The sequence below is a fragment of the Salvelinus sp. IW2-2015 genome, linkage group LG32 (assembly GCF_002910315.2).
Source record: "Salvelinus sp. IW2-2015 linkage group LG32, ASM291031v2, whole genome shotgun sequence".
In the NCBI taxonomy this organism is placed as follows: Eukaryota; Metazoa; Chordata; class Actinopteri; order Salmoniformes; family Salmonidae; genus Salvelinus; species Salvelinus sp. IW2-2015.
The window spans coordinates 34,371,492-34,393,915 of record NC_036871.1 but is presented as its reverse complement, the minus strand read 5'-3'; the positions used below and the strand labels follow the sequence as shown (position 1 = coordinate 34,393,915).

General features: G+C 42.6%; 1 protein-coding gene and 1 pseudogene across 1 annotated transcript in view; one reads left to right on the top strand and one right to left on the bottom strand.

Annotated features, from left to right (window-relative positions):
- Window positions 1-10,109, bottom strand: part of LOC111956512 (serine/threonine-protein kinase tousled-like 1-B) — a 20,099-nt gene extending 9,990 nt beyond the window's left edge. Inside the window, exons 1-11 of the mRNA XM_070436578.1 lie at window positions 9,782-10,109; window positions 6,939-7,054; window positions 6,693-6,761; window positions 6,300-6,338; window positions 6,100-6,175; window positions 3,348-3,391; window positions 1,666-1,767; window positions 1,484-1,570; window positions 1,268-1,376; window positions 565-584; window positions 352-408 (exon numbers count right to left, since the gene is read on the bottom strand). Coding sequence (XP_070292679.1) covers window positions 352-408; window positions 565-584; window positions 1,268-1,376; window positions 1,484-1,570; window positions 1,666-1,767; window positions 3,348-3,391; window positions 6,100-6,175; window positions 6,300-6,338; window positions 6,693-6,761; window positions 6,939-7,054; window positions 9,782-9,908 — 846 coding nt within the window. The 5' untranslated portion in view covers window positions 9,909-10,109. The remainder of the gene's footprint in view (window positions 1-351; window positions 409-564; window positions 585-1,267; window positions 1,377-1,483; window positions 1,571-1,665; window positions 1,768-3,347; window positions 3,392-6,099; window positions 6,176-6,299; window positions 6,339-6,692; window positions 6,762-6,938; window positions 7,055-9,781) is intronic.
- Window positions 10,110-10,158: 49 nt separating this feature from the next.
- The window catches only part of LOC111956513 (dynein, cytoplasmic 1, intermediate chain 2a-like), a 33,408-nt pseudogene continuing 21,142 nt past the window's right edge, over window positions 10,159-22,424 (top strand).

Sequence of the window (22,424 nt, the reverse complement as noted above, 5' to 3'; positions counted from 1 at the left end):
GCGGTGTCTCCACCTTGCGCTCTACTTTACGCTTCGAATCTGCCCTTATGAGAGAAGTGATTGATTCTAGGATCCATATTTGTACCTGTGCTGGGCTCTTGTGGAGTGTTTGTCTGATGTGCTTGTTCTGATGTTTCAGGCCTTTGACCTGGTTGAGCAGCGCTCACGCAGCGTTAAATCCACCACAATCTCAACAAGACACTGGAGAGAGGAGAAGAAGGCAGAATACCACAAGTATGAGACGCAGAATTTACAACCAAGTTTTACATCCATGTTTTTAAACGTTATTTGACCAGACTTGCTTACACACCAATATTGTTTTCTGTCCCAGGCATTGCCTGTAAGAAATACCGGATACACAAACAGCTGGACCATCCCAGAATAGTCAAACTCTACGACTACTTCTCCCTGGATACAGACACGTAAGTGACATTTTACCTCAAACCTAGTATAGTTCTTTCACATCAGTGCCGCATGAAGGAGAGGAAGCCATTTTAGACTGTTGAGATGCCTCTTAGGTTATAGTTAATGGAGTCCATTGTCTTCTCTGTTTCTCTTGCTCACGCTCTTTCTCTGTTTTTCTCCTGTGGTGGAATTATTGTAATCAAAGGAGAGACTTTTAGGTTTCTTCAAAAACAATCATACTTAATTATTTAATTAGTGCAGTAATGGAGCTGGTCGGTAATCACCCCTGGAGGTGATCACTGAGAACTCAACAAGCTGGTTTGAGCCACAGCCTTTTATAGCAAAGTCCATCCTCCTTCAATCTACATGACAAACAACAGATGTATTGGAATGGGTCAAAAGGTTAAGATTTGTATGAAAGATGCTTATAATTCACAACAGAAAGTATCGGCTGTAAAAACTGTTCTCATTGTGGTAAGAAACCAGGGGTCTGGCCCGAGACGATTCTCCCTGGTATCACCCAAAGACATCATAAATCTCTGTCAGTGTTGAATCTCCCAGAGGCCACTTTCAGTTCACACAAACACAATAGAGTTAGTGGAACCCTCTATTCTGTTGCAAAAACAACAATTGATTGCAATTACAGCATTATAACATAATCTTGCAATTTTGCTTCACGCTTTCTCTTCTGTCTCTTTCTCTCTGTCTTTAGGGTTCTGTACGGTTCTAGAGTTTTGTGAGGGGAACGACTTGGACTTCTATCTGAAAACAGAACAAGCTGATGTCAGAGAAGGAGGCGCGGTCCATCACCTGTAGTTCCCTAACTAGTACAACCTCTACACATCACCTGTAGTACCCTAACTAGCACCTAAACTCACCCTAAGCAGGTCATCTATGCGTCCCTCTTTCTTCTCCAGGTCCAGACTCTTGTTGCTCTCTAGAGCAGCCAGTTTCAGACCTGTCAACTCTGTCTGGAGAGAGACAGGAGAGGAGTAGGTGAGAAAAAAGTGTGACAGGTGTGAGGAGCGTAAGGAGATGCGATAAGAGTGTGAAGAAAGAGAGAGTGTGCAAGTCTTACCTGAACACACTTGCTGGAGGAGGCTTTGTGGTTCATCAGGTGATCTCCGAAACACAGACTGGTAGGAGAGGAGCTGTTCTGTCTKATCTACAGAGAGGCAACACACATACAACACTGTTATAAACAAGGTGATGAAACACACACCAAAGCCCAAAAAGGTCCTACCACGTGTGTATACATACGTTAGAGCCAGGTGCAGAGTGAGCACCGTGGTGAGAGTTCTGTGGTGAGCGGAGGAACTGGGGTAGAGCCCTCACCGGACTGGAGCCACTCCCCCCCTGGAACTACACACAGGAAACAGCAGGGTGAGGAGCAGGAAGTGACATCACATACATATTGCCCAGCAATACACTATGAAAGTCCCGCCTACTTCTTGGATCATGCCCCATACTGTTTTTGAATGCGTTCATTTAAGATATATGTACAATTATATTTGTATTTGTGGATTAATTTTGTTCTACCTAATGGCTTTCATTAAAGTTTTCCATTCTCCCAAGTGACGCAGCGGTCTAATGCTTCCAACACACCGACAGCGTCGTTGCGCAAAATAGTCGCAGCATCATCTGGATATGTATGCAACAAAAGTTCAACATTCACCTTCTGCTACATTTCTGTCAAGCTGTCTACACATATAGTTTGACGCATACATTCGATAAATCCAACGTATGCACCACAATGAACGCACTGCAGCTGCCTCTGCAACACTGCAAGGCAAACATAGCGTTTCATTGGAAATGAATGTAATTCTGGTGTACCAAAATGCAATGACGCTGTCAGTGTGTTCGAAGTGTAAGGCGCTAGAGCCGTCACTACAGACCCAGGTTCGATCCCAGGCTGTGTTGCAGCCGGCCGTGACCGGGAGACCCATGAGGCAGCGCACAATTGGCCCAGCGGCGCCCGGGTTAGGGCAGGGTTTCGCTGGCCGGGATATCCTTGTCCCATCGCGCTCTAGTGACTCCTGTGGCAGGCCGGGCGCAATGCATGCTGACTTCAGTCGCTAGTTGTACTGTGTTTCCTCCAACACATTGGTGCAGCTGGCTTACGGGTTAAGCGGGTAGTGTGTCAAGAAGCAGTGCGGATTGGTTGGATTGTGTTTCGGAGGACGCACTCGACCTTCGCCTCTCCCGAGTCCGTACGGGAGTTGCAGCGATGGGACAAGACTGTAACTACCAATTGGATATCATAAAAAAGGGGTAAAAATTACCAACATTTTTATATATATWTWTTTTTTTATATACACATACACATATATATATATATATATATACAAATCTCAAAATAAAACGTGAAATAGAAAAAAATATATAAATATATAATAATAATAATAAAGGGTTTCCATTGCATTTTATTTTTCATTATGGAAAACCTTAAAGGCATTGGGTAAATAATACACTAATAGGAATATAATTTTACATGCATCTTAAATGACTGCTTTCTCAAATATTTGAGGACATACATACATTTGAGGACAAATTTGTGGAATCCCATTCTTAAAACAGCAAGGGACATGATCCAGGAAGTAGATGGGACTTTCATAGCGTATAGAAGAATGCCTCAAGTTGGGAAATTCACAATGTCAACCAATCACAATGATCACACCACGACCTAATCACAATCATCTCACTTAACCTAACATAGCAGGCGTAGAAAGATGCCTGAGCCGAGTCCCTACTTAGATTGAAAATACTGTATCCCTGAAAACAGGATGTTAGCATTTTCTGGCAACTCCACATAGGCTGCATCTCACTAGACATCTTCCGAGTCAAGACCAACCAGCTTGGCACATTTAGTTTAACTTACACAGAGAGAACACAAAGTGCATATAAATAACGAGTCTGGAACAACTACATAATACGACACTCACATCAAAGTAGTCACTGATCTTGGGCCCCCGTGTGGAAGTCTTCCCTGTGGTAGAGGAGAACACAGAGCAGATACCGTGGGTTAGCAACGCATTAACACAGCTACAGAGGTTAGCACAGCCCAGGGACCTTACAACAGAATGTAACAATGACCTTGTTTAACGGAGAGTGACATTCAGAATATACACTACATGACCAAAGGTATGTGGACACCTGCTCGTCGAACATCTCATTCCAAAATCATGGGCATTAATATGGAGTTGGTTCCCCTCTGATGCCAAAACAGCCTCCAGTCTTCTGGGAAGGTTTTCCACTAGATGTTGGAACATTTCTTCCAGGACTTGCTTCCATTCAGCCACAAGAGCATTAGTGAGGTCGGGCAATGATGTTGGGTGATTAGGCCTGGCTCGCAGTCAATGTTCCAATTGATGCCAAAGGTGTCCGATGGGGTTGAGGTCAGGGCTCTGTGCAGGCCACTCAAGTTCTTCCACACCGATCTCGACAAACAATTTCTGTATGGACCTCGCTTTGTGCATGGGGGCATTGTCATGCTGAAACAGGAAAGGGCCTTTGACAAACTGTTGCCACAAAGTTAGAAGCACAGAACCGTCTAGAATGTCATTGTATGCTGTAGCGTTAAGATTTCCCTTCACTGGAACTAAGGGGTCTAGTCCGAATTATGAAAAACAGACCCAGACCATTATTCCTCCTCCACCAAACTTTACAGTTGGCACTATGCATTGGGGCAGTTAGCTTTCTCCTGGCATCCGCCAAACCATGATTAGTCTGTCGGACAGCCAGATGGATAAGTATGATTCATCACGCCAGAGAACACGTTTCCACTGCTCCAGAGTCCAATGGAGGAGAGCTTTACACCACTCCAGCCGACGCTTGGCATTGCACATGGTAATCTTAGGCTTGTGTGTGTGTGCAGCTGCTAGGCCATAGAAACCCATTTCATGAAGCTCCCGGCGAACAGTTCTTGTGCTGACGTTGCTTCCAGAGGCAGTTTGGAACTCGTAGTGAGTGTTGCAACCAAAGACAGACAATTTTTACACGCTATGAGCTTCAGCACTTGGCGGTCCCGTTCTGTGAGCTTGTGTGGCCTACCACTTCGCGGCTGAACCATTGTTGCATCTGTAACGGATGTGAAATGGCTAGCTAGTTAATAGCRTTTCAATCGGTTACATCACTCGGTTTGAGACCTTGAAGTAGTGGTTCCCCTTGCTCTGCAAGGGCTGCGGATTTTGTGGAGCGATGGGTAACGATGCTTCGTGGGTGATAGTTGTTGATGTGTGCAGAGGGTCCCTGGTTCGCGCCCGGGTCGGGCGAGGGGACGGACGTAATGTTAAACTGTTACATTCATCTAGATGTTTCCACTTCAGAATAACAGCACTTACAGTTGACCGGGGCAGCTCTAGCAGGGCAGAAATTTAATGGACTGACTTGTTGGAAAGATGGCATCCTTTGATGGTGCCACGCTGAAAGTCACTGAGCTCTTCGGTAAGGCCATTCTACTGACAATGTTTGTCTATGGAGATTGCATGGCCGTGTGCTCGATTTTAAACACCTTTCAGCAACAGGTGTGGCTGAAATAGCCTAATCCACTAATTTGAAGAGGTGTCCACATACTTTTGTATGTATAGTTTACCTTGTTTAACTGAGTGATACCATGTGACATTCAATATATCTTGTTTAACTGAGTGATACCATGTGACATTCAGAATATACATTGTCTAATGGAAGGCCCCGACTACCGTCAGGGAGCTTGCGAGTGAGTGACTTTGAAATGAAAATAAATCAAGTACCAAGGAGAATCTAAAAATCCTGACCAGATCATTTCACCCCTGTTTATAATGACTGTTGTTTTTAGTTTTATTTTATTTAAACATYTATTTATTTTTGACAGGGAGTCAAGTTGAGACCAAGGTCTCTTTTACAAAGACACACACATCACATACAAATATAAAATGCAAGACAGGATTACAAAACACAATCATAGAAAACAGGTACAGTGCCTTAAGAAAGTATTCATACCCCTTGACTTATTTCACATCTTGTTGTGTTACAGCCTGAATTCAAAATGGATTAAATAGATTTTTCTCCTCACCCATCTAGACCCCATAATGACAAAGTGAAAACATGTTTAGAAACTTCAGCGAATGTATTGAAAATGGGGTGGCAGGTAGCCTAGTGGTTAGAGCGTTGGACTACTAACCAAAAGGTTGCAAGATCGAATCCCCAAGCTGACAAGGTAAAAATCTGTCATTCTACCCCTGAACAAGGCAGTTAACCCCCCTAGGCCGTCATTGAAAATAAGAATTTGTTCTTAACCGACTTGCATAGTTAAATAGAAATATCTTATTTACATAAGTATTCACAGCCCTGAGTCAATACATGCTAGAATAATCTTTGGCAGCGATTACAGCTGTGAGTCTTTCTGGGTAAGTCTCTAAGAGCTTTGCACACCTGGATTGTACAATATTTGCATATTATTCTTTTTAAAAGTCAAGCTCTGTCAAGTTGGTTATTGATCATTGCTAGACAGCCATTTTCAAGTCTTGCCATAGATCTTAAAGCAGATTTAGTCAAAAGTGTAACTAGGCTATTCAGAGTTGTTTTAGATTTGCCTTAAATKTAATGCTTTGAATTCATGACACAAAGTTGGTTTCTTTGCCAAATTTCTTCCAATTTGAATGCCTTTTTGCAAGGGGTGTGCATACTTTCTGAAGGCACTGTATGTATGTGTCATACCCTGGCTGTTCTCCGATTGGATGTCAGCTTTCCTCTTCCTTCCTCTGGGCGACTCAGAGTGCTTCTTCTCAGGGGTCTGAGAATAAACAAATAGTAAATCACTTTTCTGACATTCGCGTGTCCCCTTAGGAAGAGAGATGTATGAATGTGTGTGTGTGTGTGGGGGGGGGGGTAGGACAGTAGGAAGGAAGAGTACGTACAGAATATGCAGGAGAACTCCCCCTCTTCATATCAGAGTTCTAGGGAGAGAAAGATACATTAAAAAGAGTGAGGAGAGGGTGAGATAGGGATGGAGGAAAGAGAGCGAGGACGGTTAAAAGAGGGAGGAAAGAGAAAGATTGAGGTGGGTCATGCAAGGACAAACAAAGATATCATTCAGTCTCCTGATTAACTGTCCATGGTTCCAAAAATGTAAATGGCTACATAGACAAAATGCCTGCCTTCCTTGTCTCCACTCAAACAAAATGGCGTCTTTTCTTTAAACAGCGAGTAAGCCACCTGTGTGTCGGTGATATGGTGTGACATCTAATCACTGAAACTAGGCCAGACCTGTCCCTCACTGACATCGTCTCTGCATAGTGTGTGTGTCTCACCTCTGACTCTTTGTCGCTGGAAGAGCCGAGACTGCCATAGCTGTGGTTGGAGCACTCGTTGGCCAGACCCTGGACATACAGACAAGTCAGACATAAATGTTTAAGAGTGTGTGTAATGTGTGATTTTCATGTGCTTGTCATTCAAAAAGCTTTTTGGTGTGTCTGGTATGAGTAAAAACTTGCACGTGTGCGTTATAGTATTTATGTGTGAAATAGTAATTGCGTAATAACGGGTGTGTCTGTCACCTTGGCCCCGCCGCTGGCGCTGCTTCCTACGGTGTTGCCGCTGACCGCACCCATGAACCTAGCCTCCAGAAGCTCCTGCCTGCGAGGGTCCAGGCTGTGCAGCTCCTCCATGGGGCCTAAACACAACATAAGACAAGGCTACATATGGCTATGTAAGGATACAGCAAACTGTATCYGACTGTCTCACACTACTATCCACTTCAAATAAGTGCACATCAGATAAGTGCAAACGGTTTGAGTGCAGTGCACCTCACCAGTCCCACATCAACTTAGCCTATCTGCATTTAGTGAACACATTATGGACAGCACTAAGCTATAGCACTTACAGTACCAGTCAAAAGTTTGGGCACACCTATTCATTCAAGGGTTTTTATTTTTTTACAATTTTCTACATTGTAGAATAATAGTGAAAACAATAAAACTATGAAATAACACATATGGAATCATGTAGTAACCAAAAAAAGCATCAAACAAATCAAAATATATTTTATATTTGAGATTCTTCAAAGTAGCCACCCTTTGCCTTGATGACAGTTTTGCACACTCTTGGCATTCTCTCAACCAGCTTCATGAGGTAGTCACCTGGAATGCATTTCAATGAACAGGTGTCCCTTGTTAAATGTTAATTTGTGGAATTTCATTCCTTCTTAATGCGTTTGAGCCAATCAGTTGTGTTGTGACAAGGTAGGGTTGGTATACAGAAAATAGCCCTATTTGGTAAAAGACCAAGTCCATATTATGGCAAGAACAGCTCAAATAAGTAGAGAAACGACAGTCCATCATTACTTTAAGACATGAAGGTCAGTCAATCTGGAACATTTCAAGAACTTTGAAAGTTTCTTCAAGTGCAGTTGCAAAAACCATCAAACTCTATGATGAAACTGGCTCTCATGAGGACCGCCACAGGAAAGGAAGACCCAGAGTTACCTCTGTTGCAGAGGATAAGTTCATTAGAGTTACCAGCCTCAGAAAACGCAGCCCAAATAAATACTTCAGAGTTCAAGTAACAGACACATCTCAACATCTACTGTTCTGAGGAGACTGTGTGAATCAGGCCTTCATGGTCAAATTCCTGTTAAAGAAACGACTACTAAAGAACACCAATAAGACTTGCTTGGGCCAAGAAACGCGAGCAATGGACATTAGACCGGTGGAAATCTGTCCTTAGATTTTTGGTTCCAACCACCATGTCTTTGTGAGAGGCAGAGTAGGAGAAAGGATCTCCGCATGTGTGGTTCCCACCGTGAAGCATGGAGGAGTAATAGTGCTTTGCTGGTGACACTGTCAGTGATTCATTTAGAATTCAAGGCACACTTAACCAGCATGGCTACCACAGCATTCTGCAGCGATACGCCATCACATCTGGTTTGCGCTTAGTGGGACTATCATTTGTTTTTCAAAAGGACAATGACCCAACACACCTCCAGGCTGTGTAAGGGCTATGTAACCAAGAAGGAGAGTGATGGAGTGCTGCATCAGATGACCTGGCCTCCACATTCACCCAACCTGATCCCAACTGAGATGGTTTGGGATAAGTTGGACTGCAGAGTGAAGGAAAAGCAGCCAACAAGTGCTCAGTATATATGGGAACTCCTTCAAGACTGTTGGAAAAGCATTCCAGGTGAAGCTGGTTGAGAGAACGCCAAAAGTGTGCAAAGCTGTCATCAAAGCAAAGGGTGGCTACTTTGAAGAATCTAAAATATATTTTGATTTGTTCAACACTTTTTTGGTTACTACATGATTCCATGTGTCATTTCATAGTTTTGATGTCTTCACTATTATTCTACAATGTAGAAAATAGTCAAAATAAAGAAAAATCCTTGAATGAGTAGGTGTCCAAACTTTTGACTGGTACTGTAGTATGTATCAGGTGTCAACAGTATGTTAGACTGTGTGACCAATACGACTTAGCAGTCAGTATTGGGTACTGGTACAAGCACATTAGCTCAGATTCAACAGCTGAGCTGTGGGCCTGAACTTCAACTCAATGTCTGACACTGACACACACACACACACACACACACACACACCCTATGACAGAGGTGCAAGTAAAGTGAAACCAGACAACAGTTATAAAGCATTGACAACTGACAAGCACTAAATACACTAAATATGTCCACAGGAATACCACATCCAGGCCTCATCTTGACCCCAGTCCAGCAGGAAGCCATAGTTACAATGTTATTACAATCCCAATTGGAATATTTTGCAACAGTAACAATTGTGACACACTAATATACTAAAGTAACGTGAGCCTCTGTGACAAACTTCCGTTCCGATGGCATCAGTCACAGACTTTAGTTCTGTTGCATGACAGCAACATTCTATTCTTGTTCTGATGTTGAAGTGATCAGAATGTAGGCCTAAACTTCTTTGTTTGGCAAAGAACAAGGAATTTGAATTCATCATAACTCAGTGGATTCGCATGGACCTGCAGTAGCATTGCTGTTCGACGGAAGACTAGAGGCAACTAGCTACCCACAGCTGTTTATCAGAGGTCTCGGCAACATCACTAGCTAACTACATAAACAACAATGCCTTGGGCTTGGCCATCTGTCGGTCCAGCGGTCTAGACTGCTCTCAGTCCTACTTGTTTTCACTCAATCGGTCTGCTCCTGTCTGAATATTCCATCGCTATTGTTCTACTGTAGCTGAGTGCTGACACCTTTATAGCGAGGTAACGTTAGCTAGCTACTGTACTGACTGTAACTGACAAGGTTCGGCCATCAATTCGCGGCATCCATTGACATCCATATTCCCGTCGAATTGGGGCGATATAACTGGAAACAGTATCCATTTCCCATCGAACAGACTTCGACGAATGACATCGTTGCTGAATTTACCTTCCTTGGTCTTGGTGGTCGCCGTTATGTGTTGTTGAGAAATCGTTAGGGACGAGGATAGCTGCGACCAAGATGGCGTCGCCTCCAAACTTCCACCACCACTTCCACTGTTACTTTGGACACTCATGAAGCCACTTTACTAGTGAGAGAGCAGACACACGGGCGTCCGTGCAAATCCGAAATCCCAAAAGTGCATCCACCATCAGGCAACTGCTACATAGCCACGGAAATCAATCTAATTTTTACCATTTTTTGTAAACATTTATATTTCAGTAAGCTCTGCAGTGCGTATGCGTCTTGAAGTAGCATGCTAGGATAAAATGTAACCTTTGCATCGATCGAGCGGCTGTCAGCATCAGTTCGCGAACAGCGCTCCAATCCTAGAATAGGCTATCGCGAGGTTAGCGCCATAGCAATATATCAATAGAACCGATATCCAATTAGACCGTTCGAAGAATGTATGGTCAATCATTATCATCTCAAAATTCTGTGCCACATTTGAATAACGTGTATTTAAATGACAATTTTCTATTGTTCAGCCATGTTGGATGATGTACCAATTTACAGATCAGCTACCAGAAATGTACCACCCAAAAAATGCATGGGTCAAAATATCTACTRAGCATATATCTATGATTGGCGCGCACCTCGCTCGTGCTGTGGATGAGATGATGCGAAAACAATGAAGCGACACCCCAAAAATGGCCGTAAGTCACACAAGTTCATTTCTCCTCGCACGAACAAAATATTGAATGAAATGGTAGAGGAAAAATTACATGACTACAATTTATTTTCTTTATACTTTTATTCGTATAAAAATATGAATGCCTTCAGGTCTACACATCCATTGAAAAGGGGCTTCTGACTACAGGCATTTTCAGATGTCAGGATTTGTTTGCGAAGGCTGTTCACTTAGTGTGTGTGGGCTGTGTGCATGGTTGAATTCCACTACACACTGGCAAGTTGAAAACATGCGTATTGTTGTATTGGCCCATATTAAAAATGAATCTTATAAAAAAAGAAGTGAACATGCTTGATGAAGGAGGACAATGTTATGATCTACAGATGGAGAAAATGCTTTGTTCCAAATCTGGTGCAATGCATCAGCCAGCTAGGTCTATATGTTATGTTGTTGTGGTGAAGCTTTTGTGACGTCACTGTGGAATTCACACACACACTCACATGCGCACACACACTTTTATTTGGATGTGTTTGTGTTGGTCATTGGGTGACTTAACTCTTTACACCCAAATGGAGCCGACCAGGCGAAGGCAGGTTAATGGCAGACTGAACAATGTTGATGTGTGTATTTTCTATAATTTCTGATATTCAGGGCTCATCTGTAAAAGAGAACTTGGTCTCAGTATGACTCCCTGATAAAATAAAGGTAAAATAACATAACAACAGACTAACTGTGGGTTCCACTGACGAGCTCTCTCTGTAACAGATTAGTCTATATGATTCTGACAGCACAAAGTTATCATAGAGAATGGTTAAGATGATCATCACACACGCACTCACTATTGTGTATTTATTATTACTTATCTATTGTTTCTCTATTTTCTTTCTCTCTGCATTGTTGGGAAGGGCCCGTAAGCATTTCACTGTTAGTCTATACCTGTTGTTTACGAAGCATGTGACGAATAAAATGTGATTTGTTTTGACTCTTGCACCTACAGTAGGTCTGGGGGTAGAGGATAAGCATGAGATTATTTACAATCACTAAACTCACTGTTTTATGCCAATGAATACATTACATCAGCAGGCTTGAATGAAACAATGTGTGGATATTTCATATTTTTGAATATTTCATWTTCATATTTCATATTTTTTTCTCTGAACGGGAGCTTGTTTGTTGGAAGGTTTGATATATTTGATGGAGAGTGTGTGTGTTCCAAGTAAGTTACATCAGGAAATATGTTGTATTTGGTTGAGAAAGCGAGTGAGGTACACATATATACACACACACACGATATGCACCTGCTCGTGGTAACCTGATTTTTAAGTCATGAGATGAGTTTCCATGGTAACAGTAACAGAGTGATAGCCCTTTACAGGCATTGTTACAGGAGTGCTAGCCCTTTACAGGCATTGTTACAGATTGATATCCCTTTACAGGCATTTTACAGATGATATCCCTTTACAGGCATTGTCACAAGATTGATATCGCCCTTTACAGGCATTGTTTACAGATTGATATCCCTTTACAGGCATTGTTACAGGATTGATATACTTTACAGGCATTGTTACAGAGTGATAGCCCTTTACAGGCATTGTTACAGATTGATATCCCTTTACAGGCATTGTTACAGAGTGCTAGCCCTTTACAGGCATTGTTACAGATTGATATCCCTTTACAGGCATTGTTACAGATTGATACCTCTTTACAGGCATTGTTACAGAGTGTATCCTTTACAGCATTGTTACAGATTGATACCCTTTACAGGCATTGTTACAGATTGATATCCCTTTACAGGCATTTTACAGAGTGATAGCCCTTTAACAGGCATGTTACAGAGCGATTAGCCTTTACAAGGTATTGTTACAGAGTGATAGCCCTTTACAGGCATTGTCAACAGAGTGATTTACCTTTACAGGTATTGTCACAATAGCGATAGCCCTTTACAGGCATTATTACAGAGCGATATACCTTTACAGGTATTGTCACATAGTGATAGCCCTTTACAGGCATTATTACAGAGCGATATACCTTTACAGGCATTTGTCACATAGCGATAGCCCTTTACAGGCATTGTTACGAAGCTATAGCCCTTACAGGCATTGTTACAGAGCGATAGCCCTTTACAGGCATTGTTACAGAGCGATAGCCCTTTACAGGCATTATTTACAGAGCATATACCTTTACAAGGTATTGTCACATAGCGATAGCCCTTTACAGGCATTGTTACAGAGTGATAGCCCTTTACAGGCATTATTACAGAGTGATAGCCCTTTACAGGCATTATTACAGATTGAATCGCCCTTTAACGATGCATTATACATAGAGCATATACCTTTACAGGTATTGTCACATAGCGATAGCCCTTTACAGGCATTGTTACAGAGTGATAGCCTTTACAGGCATTGTTTACAGAGTGATAGCCCTTTACAGGCATTATTACAGAGTGATAGCCCTTTACAGGCATTATTACAGAGCGATTACCTTTACAGGTATTGTCACAGAGTGATAGCCCTTTACAGGCATTGTTACAGAGTGATAGCCTTTTACAGGCATTATTACAGATTGATAGCCTTTACATGCATATTACAGAGCGATATACCTTTACAGGCATTATTACAGAGTGATAGCCCTTTACAGGCATTATTACAGAGTGATAGCCCTTTACAGGCATTATTACAGAGCGATAGCCTTTACAGGCATTGTTATAGAAGTGATAGCCCTTTACAGCATTATTACAGAGGATATACCTTTACAGGTATTGTCACATATAGCGATAGCCCTTTACAGGCATTGTTTATACAGTGATAGCCTTTACAGGCATTGTTACAGAGTGATAGCCCTTTACAGGCATTGTTACAAGAGTGATAGCCCTTTACAGGCATTATTACAGAGGTATACCTTTACATGTATTGTCCAGTAGCGATAGCCCTTTACAGGCATTGTTATAAGTGATAGCCCTTTACAGGCATTGTTACAGAGTGTAGCCCTTTACAGGCATTGTTACAGGTGATAGCCCTTTACAGGCATTATTACAGAGCGATATACCTTTACAGGTATGTCACATAGCGATAGCCCTTTACAGGTATGTCACATAGCGATAGCCCTTACAGGCATTGTTATAGAGTGATAGCCTTTACAGGTATTGTCACATAGGATACCCCTTTACAGGTATTGTCACATAGCAATAGCCCTTTCAGGCATTGTTATAGAGTGATAGCCCTTTACAGGCATTGTTACAGAGTGATATACTTTACAGGTATTGTCACATAGCGATAGCCCTTTACAGGTATTGTTACAGAGGCGATAGCCCTTTACAGGTATTGTCACATAGTGATAGCCCTTTACAGGCATTGTTACAGAGTGATAGCCCTTTACAGGCATTGTTACAGAGTGATAGCCCTTTACAGGTATTGTTACAGAGTGATAGCCCTTTACAGGCATTGTTACAGAGTGATAGCCCTTTACAGGATGTTACAGAGTATAGCCCTTTACAGGCATTGTTACAGAGTGATAGCCCTTTACAGGCATTGTTACAGAGTGATAGCCCTTTACAGGCATTGTTTACAGAGCGATAGCCCTTTACAGGCATTGTTACAAGAGGAAGAGGAATATTTAATAAGTACAGTAGAGTGAACAGAAACGCACACAATCCTATTATCTTCCCATCCACACAAAAAGAGCCCAAAATAAAATTAACAGTTCATGTTGTGTAAACAGGATTATAAACTGTGTGGTTCAAGCCTGAATGCTGATTGGCTGACAGCAGTGATATATCAGACCGATACCACGGGTATGACAAAACATTTATTTTTACTCTTCTAATTACGTTGGTAACCAGTTTATAATAGCATAACTCACCTCAAGGGTTGTGGTATATGGCCAATATACCCGGCTAAGGGCTGTTCTTGTGCATGACGCAATGCAGATTGCCTGGATACAGCCCGTAGCCATGTTATATTGACAATAGACCACAAACCCAGAGGTGACTTATTACATTTGACTTATTACATTTCTTTTTAGTCTTCTAATTACATTGGTAACCAGTTTATAATAGCAATCAGTCCGCTCGGGGGTTGTGCCAAAGCAGCAGCTACTATTCCTGGGTCCAAACGCAATAAGGCACTTACATTACACATAAAACAAAAGATAAAACAGTACATCATATAACATTATTACACTACTATATATCTACAGGCACTCCTCGTTGCGTCGTGCTTTAGAATAGCCCTTAGTCGGGGTATATTAGCCATATACCACATCCCCTCAGGCCTTATTGCTTAAATAACCTATTCCCTATAGAAATTGAGTTAATTAATGGAGAGAGAGAGAAAAAAACTACTGCATCTGCCATGTAATGAGAGCCAGAGCCAGGGCATTCCAAGAGCATCAAATGTCTGCCGGTCTATAAGAAAGTCAGAGAGGGAAAGGTGGCAGCCATTTTGAAAAGCAGTTGCAATGAGCCAGTGGATAAGGAACGTGGGGTCATCAGTATCTGGCCATGCTCAAGAGGAAGATCAAAGTACAATGCTTTCAAACCAACATAATTTAAACCATTAACTTTTACCCCAACCCATGACCCTTAACAAATATACTTTTTTTTATTTTTATTTTTTTTTATTTAACCTTTATTTAACCAGGTAGGCAAATTGAGAACACGTTCTCATTTACAATTGCGACCTGGCCAAGATAAAGCAAAGCAGTTCGACACATACAACAACACATAGTTACACATGGAGTAAAAACAAACATATAGTCAATAATACAGTGAAAAAAAAAAAAATAAGTCTATATACAATGTGAGCAAGTGAGGTGAGATAAGGGGGTGAAGGCAAACAAATATATGTATAAATAAATAAAATAAATAAATAAAAATATAAAAGGCCATGGAGGTGAAGTGAATACAACACAGCAAGTAAAATAAAACTAAAAAAAAAAACCCTGGAATGGTTGGTTTGCAGCGGAAAAAGTGCAAAGTAGAGACAGAAAATAATGGGGTGCAAAGGAGCAAAATAAATTAATAAAATAAATACAGTAGGTAAGAGGTAGTTGTTTGGGCTAAATTGTAGATGGGTTATGTACAGGTGCAGTAATCTAGAGCTGCTCTGACAGCTGGTGCTTAAAGCTAGTGAGGGAGATAGGTGTTTCAATTTCAGAGATTTTGTAGTTCGTTCCAGTCATTGGCAGCAGAGAACTGGAAGGAGAGGCGTCCAAAGGAAGAATTGGTTTTGGGGTGACTAGAGAGAATAGCCTGCTGGAGGCGCGTGCTACAGATAGGTGCTGCTATGGTGACCAGCGAGCAGAGATAAGGGGGACTTTACCTAGCAGGGTCTTGTAGATGACCTGGAACCAGTGGGTTTGGCGACGAGTATGAAGCGAGGGCCAGCCAACGAGAGTACAGGTCGCAGTGGTGGGTAGTAATGGGGCTTTGGTGACAAAACGGATGGCACTGTGATAGACTGCATCCAATTTATTGAGTAGGGTTTTGGAGCTATTTTGTAAATGACATCACCGAAGTCGAGGATTGGTAGGATGGTCAGTTTTACAAGGGTATGTTTTGGCAGCAGAGTAAAGGATGCTTTGTTGCGAATAAAAGCAATTCTAGATTTGACTTTGGATGGAAGATGTTGATGTGAGTCTGGAAGGAGAGTTTACAGTCTAACCAGACACCTAGGTATTTGTAGTTGTCCACATATTCTAAGTCAGAACCGTCCAAAGTAGTGATGTTGGACAGGCGGGCAGGGGCAGGCAGCGATCGGTTGAAGAGCATGCATTTGGTTTTACTTGTATTAAGAGCAGTTGGAGGCCACGGAAGGAGAGTTGATGGCATTGAAGCTCGCCGGAGAGTTGTTAACACAGTGTCAAAAGAAGGGCAGAAGTATACAGAATTAGTGTCGTCTGCCGTAGAGGTGGATCAGAGAATCACCAGCAGCAAGAGCGACATCATTGATGTATACAGAGAAGAGAGTCGCGTCCAAGAATTGAACCCTGTGGCACCCCATAGAGACTGCCAGAGGCCCGACAACAGACCCTCGATTTGACACACTGAACTCGATCAGAGAAGTTAGTTGGTGAACCAGGCGAGGCAATCATTAGAGAAACCAAGGCTGTCGAGTCTGCCAATGAGGATGTGGTGATTGACAGAGTCCAAAAGCCTTGGCCAGGTCAATGAATACGGCTGCACAGTATGTTTTCCTATCGATGGCGGTTACGATGTCGTTTATGACCTTGAGCGTGGCTGAGGTAGCACCCATGACCAGCTCTGAAACCAGATTGCATAGCGGAGAAGGTGTGGTGGGGATTCGAAATATGGTCGGTAATCTGTTTGTTGACTTGGCTTTGAAGACCTTAGAAAGGCAGGGTAGGATAGATATAGGTCTGTAGCAGTTAGGGTCAAGGGTGTCCCCCCTTTGAAGAGGGGGATAACCGCAGCTGCTTTCCAATCTTTGGGGATCTCGGACGACACGAAAGAGAGGTTGAAGAGGCTAGTAATAGGGTGGCAACAATCAGCAGATAGTTTTAGAAAGAAAGGGTCCAGATTATCTAGCCGGCTGATTTGTAAGGGTCCAGATTTTGCAGCTCATTTAGGACATCAGCTAGACTGTATTTGGGAGAAAGAGAAATGGGGGAAGCTTGGGCGAGTAGCAGAGGGGAGGGCAGTGCTGTGTCCGGGGTAGGGGCAGCCAGATGGAAAGCATGGCCAGCCGTGGAAAAATGCTTATTGAAATTCTCAATTATAGTGGATTGTCGGTGGTGACAGTGTTTCCTATCTTCAGAGCGGTTGGAAGCTGGGAGGAGGTGTTTTATTCTCCATGGACTTTACGGTGTCCCAGAACTTTTTTGAATTTGTGTTGCAGGAAGCAAATTTCTGCTTGAAAAGCTAGCCTTGGCTGTTCTAACTGCCTGTGTATATGTTTTTCTGGCTTCCCTGAAAAGTTGCATATCACGGGGGCTGTTCGATGCTAATGCAGAACGCCATAGGATGTTTTTCTGTTGGTTAAGGGCAGTCAGGTCAGGAGAGAACCAAGGGCTATATCTGTTCCTGGTTCTAAATTTCTTGAATGGGCATGCTTATTCAAGATGGTGAAGGAACATTTTTAAAAAATGACCAGGCATCCTCTACTGACGGGATGAGATCGATATCTTCCAGGATATCCCCGGCCAGGTCGATTAGAAAGGCTGCTCGCTGAAGTGTTTCAGGGAGCGTTTGACCAGTGATGAGTGGAGGTCGTTTGACGCTGGACCCATTACGATACAGGCAATGAGGCAGTGATCGCTGAGATCTTGGTTGAAAACAGCAGAGGTGTATTTGGAGGGCAAGTTTTGTTAGGATGATATCTATGAGGGTACCCGAGTTTACGGAATTGGGGTGGTACCCTGGTACGGTCCATTGATAATTTGTGTGAGATTGAGGGCATCAAGCTTAGATTGTAGGGTGGCTGGGGTTTTGAGCATGTTCAAATTTAGGTCGCTCAGCAGCACGAACTTGAAGATAGATGGGGGCAATCAGTTCACATATAGTGTCCAAGAGCACAGCTGGGGGCAGAGGGTGGTCTATAGCAGGCGGCAACGGTTGAGAGACTTGTTTTTAGAGAGGTGGATTTTTAAAAGTAGAAGTTCAAATTGTTTGGGAACAGACCTGGATAGTAAGAAAGAACTGCAGGCAGTCTTTGCAGTAGATTGCAACACGCCCCTTTGGCTGTTCTATCTTGTTGAAAATCTTGTAATTGGGGATGAAAATATCTGAGTTTTGGTGGTCTTTCTAAGCCAGGATTCAGACACGGCTAAAACATCCGGGTTGGCAGATGTGCTAAAGCAGTGAAACAAAACAAACTTAGGGAGGGCTTCTAATGTTAACATGCATGAAGCCAAGGCTATTAACGGTTACAGAAGTATCACTTGCTCAATAGTTCTGTTGATATAATAGTTTATCCTTTTTAGTAGATATACAAAGCAATAAACTGAACAACAGTTGAAGGTCTTATGTGAATCCACTAATCTCTTATTTCATATAGCTATTAATCATGTGAATCCACTAATCTCTTATTTCATATAGCTATTAATCATGTGTTATGGACACAGGTTTACAAACTTAAAGGCATGTTACATCAGAAAGGGGAAATAATGACCCCAAAATACAGATGCCTGAAATCTGATCTACCTTGAAATATCATGTCTAGCCCAGACTTTAATGTTGATGAGAGCTTTACAAGGGTTTACAAGGGATAACTCTCTAGCCTAACTCCTTGATGAGTGCAAGAGATTGAGCCAGGGTCAAGCTGATATCTTTGAATGAACCATTGGCGCCATCTAGCGCCAAATGCTCGCAAGGAACACGATTCAAATGCACGTTAACAATTTTGTCCTTCCTCAGGTCCCATCCGTGTAGAGAAATATGTCTGGAAATTGCTCGTATTCACAGACCTAGGATCAGATTATCCACCCCGAATTCCAACCTTAACCAGGGAATAAACACTCAACTGGCCTTAGATCAGCGTCTGGGGGAAATGATTCCTTACTCGGWATGACATCATCCACTCATTGTTTGTGGAGCTGTCAGTTCCATCACCGACCTAGTACTGYAACGTTAACTACTGTAACTACATACAAATTGGATTTCATTTAAAACATTATATCAAGTAAGTGCAAATATACTAGCTACTTTAATGTTTTAGTATTTTAAAACCGTGATACGCGATTTGATCATGTCSGAGTCGGTCACCGTGTAACAGGATGGTTAAATTAGCTAATTTAGCTGTCACTGTCAGGCTTATCGCCGGCTAGCTAGCTAGCTAACGCCCTTGCCTTGCAAGAATTGCTAGGAGATTATTGTCAAAAGTAAATCTACATGTGGATAATCAGATTACCATTGTACAATTAAGCGAGTTTAAATGAAGGGTTGCGGCTTTCTCTTCAGTCAACTTGTGCTCCGTTAGCTGGCTAGCTTGGCATCGAGCACATAGACTCTAAAAAGAAGATCGAGCAGGACACCGATGACGTTGACTCCCGGGACACCGATGACGTTGACTGCCAACACAGATGACGTTGACTGCCAGGACACAGATGGCGTTGACTGTTGGCCAGCGGGCGAGCGAACTACTGCTCCATCGCAGAATCAGATGAAACTGGGATGTGGCCAATCAGCCATGACCCGCTCAACCCTTTTGACCATTCTTATCAACCATATAATTAATTTGGTATTAATAAACATAACTCAGGAAGTGTGTGTAAACATAACTCAGGAAGTGTACGGAAGTTTATTTTCGTCAGATCGAGGCACCCATAGCTGTATGGATCTGTAACTGCTACAGTAAGGTGCATAGCTGTATGGAATCTGTAACTGCTACAGTAAGGTCATAGCGTATGGTTCTGAACTGCTACAGTAAGGTGCATAGCTTATGGTTCTGTACTGCTAAGTAAGGTGCATAGCTGTATGAATCTGTAACTGCTAGCAGGTAAGGTGCATAGCTGTATGAAGTCTGTAACTGCCTACAGTAAAGGTCATAGCTGTATGGTTCTGTAACTGCTAACAGTAAGGTGCATAGCTGTAATCTGTCACTGCTTATGAATCTGTATACTGCTAAGAGAAGAGTGAAGGTGCATAGCTGTATGAATCTGTAACTGTACAGTAAGGTGCATAGCTGTATGATCTGTAACTGCTACAGTAAGGTGCATAGCTGTAGAATCTGTAACTGCTACAGTAAGGTGCATAGCTGTAATGGATCTGTAATGCTACAGTAAGGTCCATAGCTGTTATGGATCTGTAACTGCTACAGTAAGGTGCATAGCTGTATGGATCTGTAACTGCTACAGTAAGGCTCCATAGCTGTATGGATCTGTAACTGCTACAGTAAGGTGCATAGCTGTATGGATCTGTAACTGCTACAGTAAGGCTCCATAGCTGTATGGATCTGTAACTGCTACAGTAAGGCCCATAGCTGTATGGATCTGTAACTGCTACAGTAAGGCTCATAGCTGTATGGATCTGTAACTGCTACAGTAAGGTTCATAGCTGTATGGATCTGTAACTGCTACAGTAAGGTCATAGCTGTATGGATCTGTAACTGCTACAGTAAGGTGCATAGCTGTATGGATCTGTAACTGCTACAGTAAGGCACCATAGCTGTATGGATCTGTAACTGCTACAGTAAGGCACCCATAGCTGTATGGATCTGTAACTGCTACAGTAAGGCACCCATAGCTGTATGGATCTGTAACTGCTACAGTAAGGTGCATAGCTGTATGGATCTGTAATGCTACAGTAGGCTCCATACTGTATGGATCTGTAACTGCTACAGTAAGGCTCATACTGTATGGATCTGTAACTGCTACAGTAAGGTGCAATAGCTGTAATGGATCTGTAACCGCTACAGTAAGGCTCATACTGTATGGATCTGTAACTGCTACAGTAAGGTGGCTCATAGCTGTATGGATCTTGTAACTGCTACAGCAAGGCTCCAATAGGCTGTATGGATCTGTAAACTGCTACAGTAAGGTTCATAGCTGTATGGATCTGTAACTGCTACAGTAAGGCACCATAGCTGTATGGATCTGTAACTCTACAGCAAGGCTCCATAGCTGTATGGATCTGTAACTGCTACAGTAAGGTGCATAGCTGTATGGATCTGTAACTGCTACAGTAAGGCTCCATAGCTGTATGGACCTGTAACTGCTACAGTAAGGTGCATAGCTTATGGATCTGTAACTGCTACAGTAAGCCATACTGTATGGATCTGTAACTGCTACAGTAAGGCTGCATAGCTGTATGGATCTTGTAACTGCTACAGTAAGGCTCATAGCTGTATGGATCTGTAACTGCTACAAGTAAGGCACCATAGCTGTATGGATCTGTAACTGCTACAGTAAGGCTCATACTGTTCGATCTGTAACTGCTACAGTAAGCTCCATAGCTGTATGGATCCGTAACTGCTACAGTAAGGCTCATAACTGTATGATCTGTAACTGCTACAGTAAGGCTCCATAGCTGTATGGATCTGTAACTGCTACAGTAAGGCCATAGCTGTTTGATCTGTAACTGCTACAGTAAGGCCCATAGCTGATGGATCTGTAACTGCTACAGTAAGGCACTCATAGCTGTATGGATCTGTAACTGCTACAGTAAGGTCGCATAGCTGTATGGATCTTGTAACTGCCTACAGAAGGCACCATAGCTGTAGGATCTGTAATGCTACAGTAAGGCTCCATAGCTGTATGGATCTGTAACTGCTACAGTAAGGCTCATAGTTGTATGGATCTGTAACTGCTACAGAAGGTGCATAGCTGTATGGATCTGTAACTGCTACAGTAAGGTGCATAAGCTGTATGGATCTGTAACTGCTACAGTAAGGTCATAGCTGTATGGATCTTGTAACTGCTACAGTAAGGCCATAGCTGTATGGATCTGTAACTGCTACAGTAAGGCTCCATAGCTGTATGGATCTGTAACTGCTACAGCAAGGCATATGCTGTATGGATCTGTAACTGCTACAGTAAGGTGCATAGCTGTATGGATCTGTAACTGCTACAGTAAGGCCAACCATAGCTGTATGGATCTGTAACTGCTACAGTAAGGCTCATAGCTGTATGGATCTGTAACTGCTACAGTAAGGTTCATAGCTGTATGGATCTGTAACTGCTACAGTAAGGCACCCAGAGCTTGTATGGATCTGTAACTGCTACAGTAAGGCTCCATAGCTGTATGGATCTGTAACTGCTACAGTAAGGCTCCATAGCTGTATGGATCTGTAAACTGCTACAGTAACGGCTCATAGCTGTAAGTGGATCTGTAACTGCTACAGTAAGGCTCCATAGCTGTATGGATCTGTAACTGCTACAGTAAGGCCATAGCTGTATGGATCCTGTAACTGCTACAGTAAGGGCCCATAGCTGTATGGATCTGTAACTGCTACAGTAAGGCTCCCATAGTTGTATGGATCTGTAACTGCTTTAATCAGTACAGGGCAC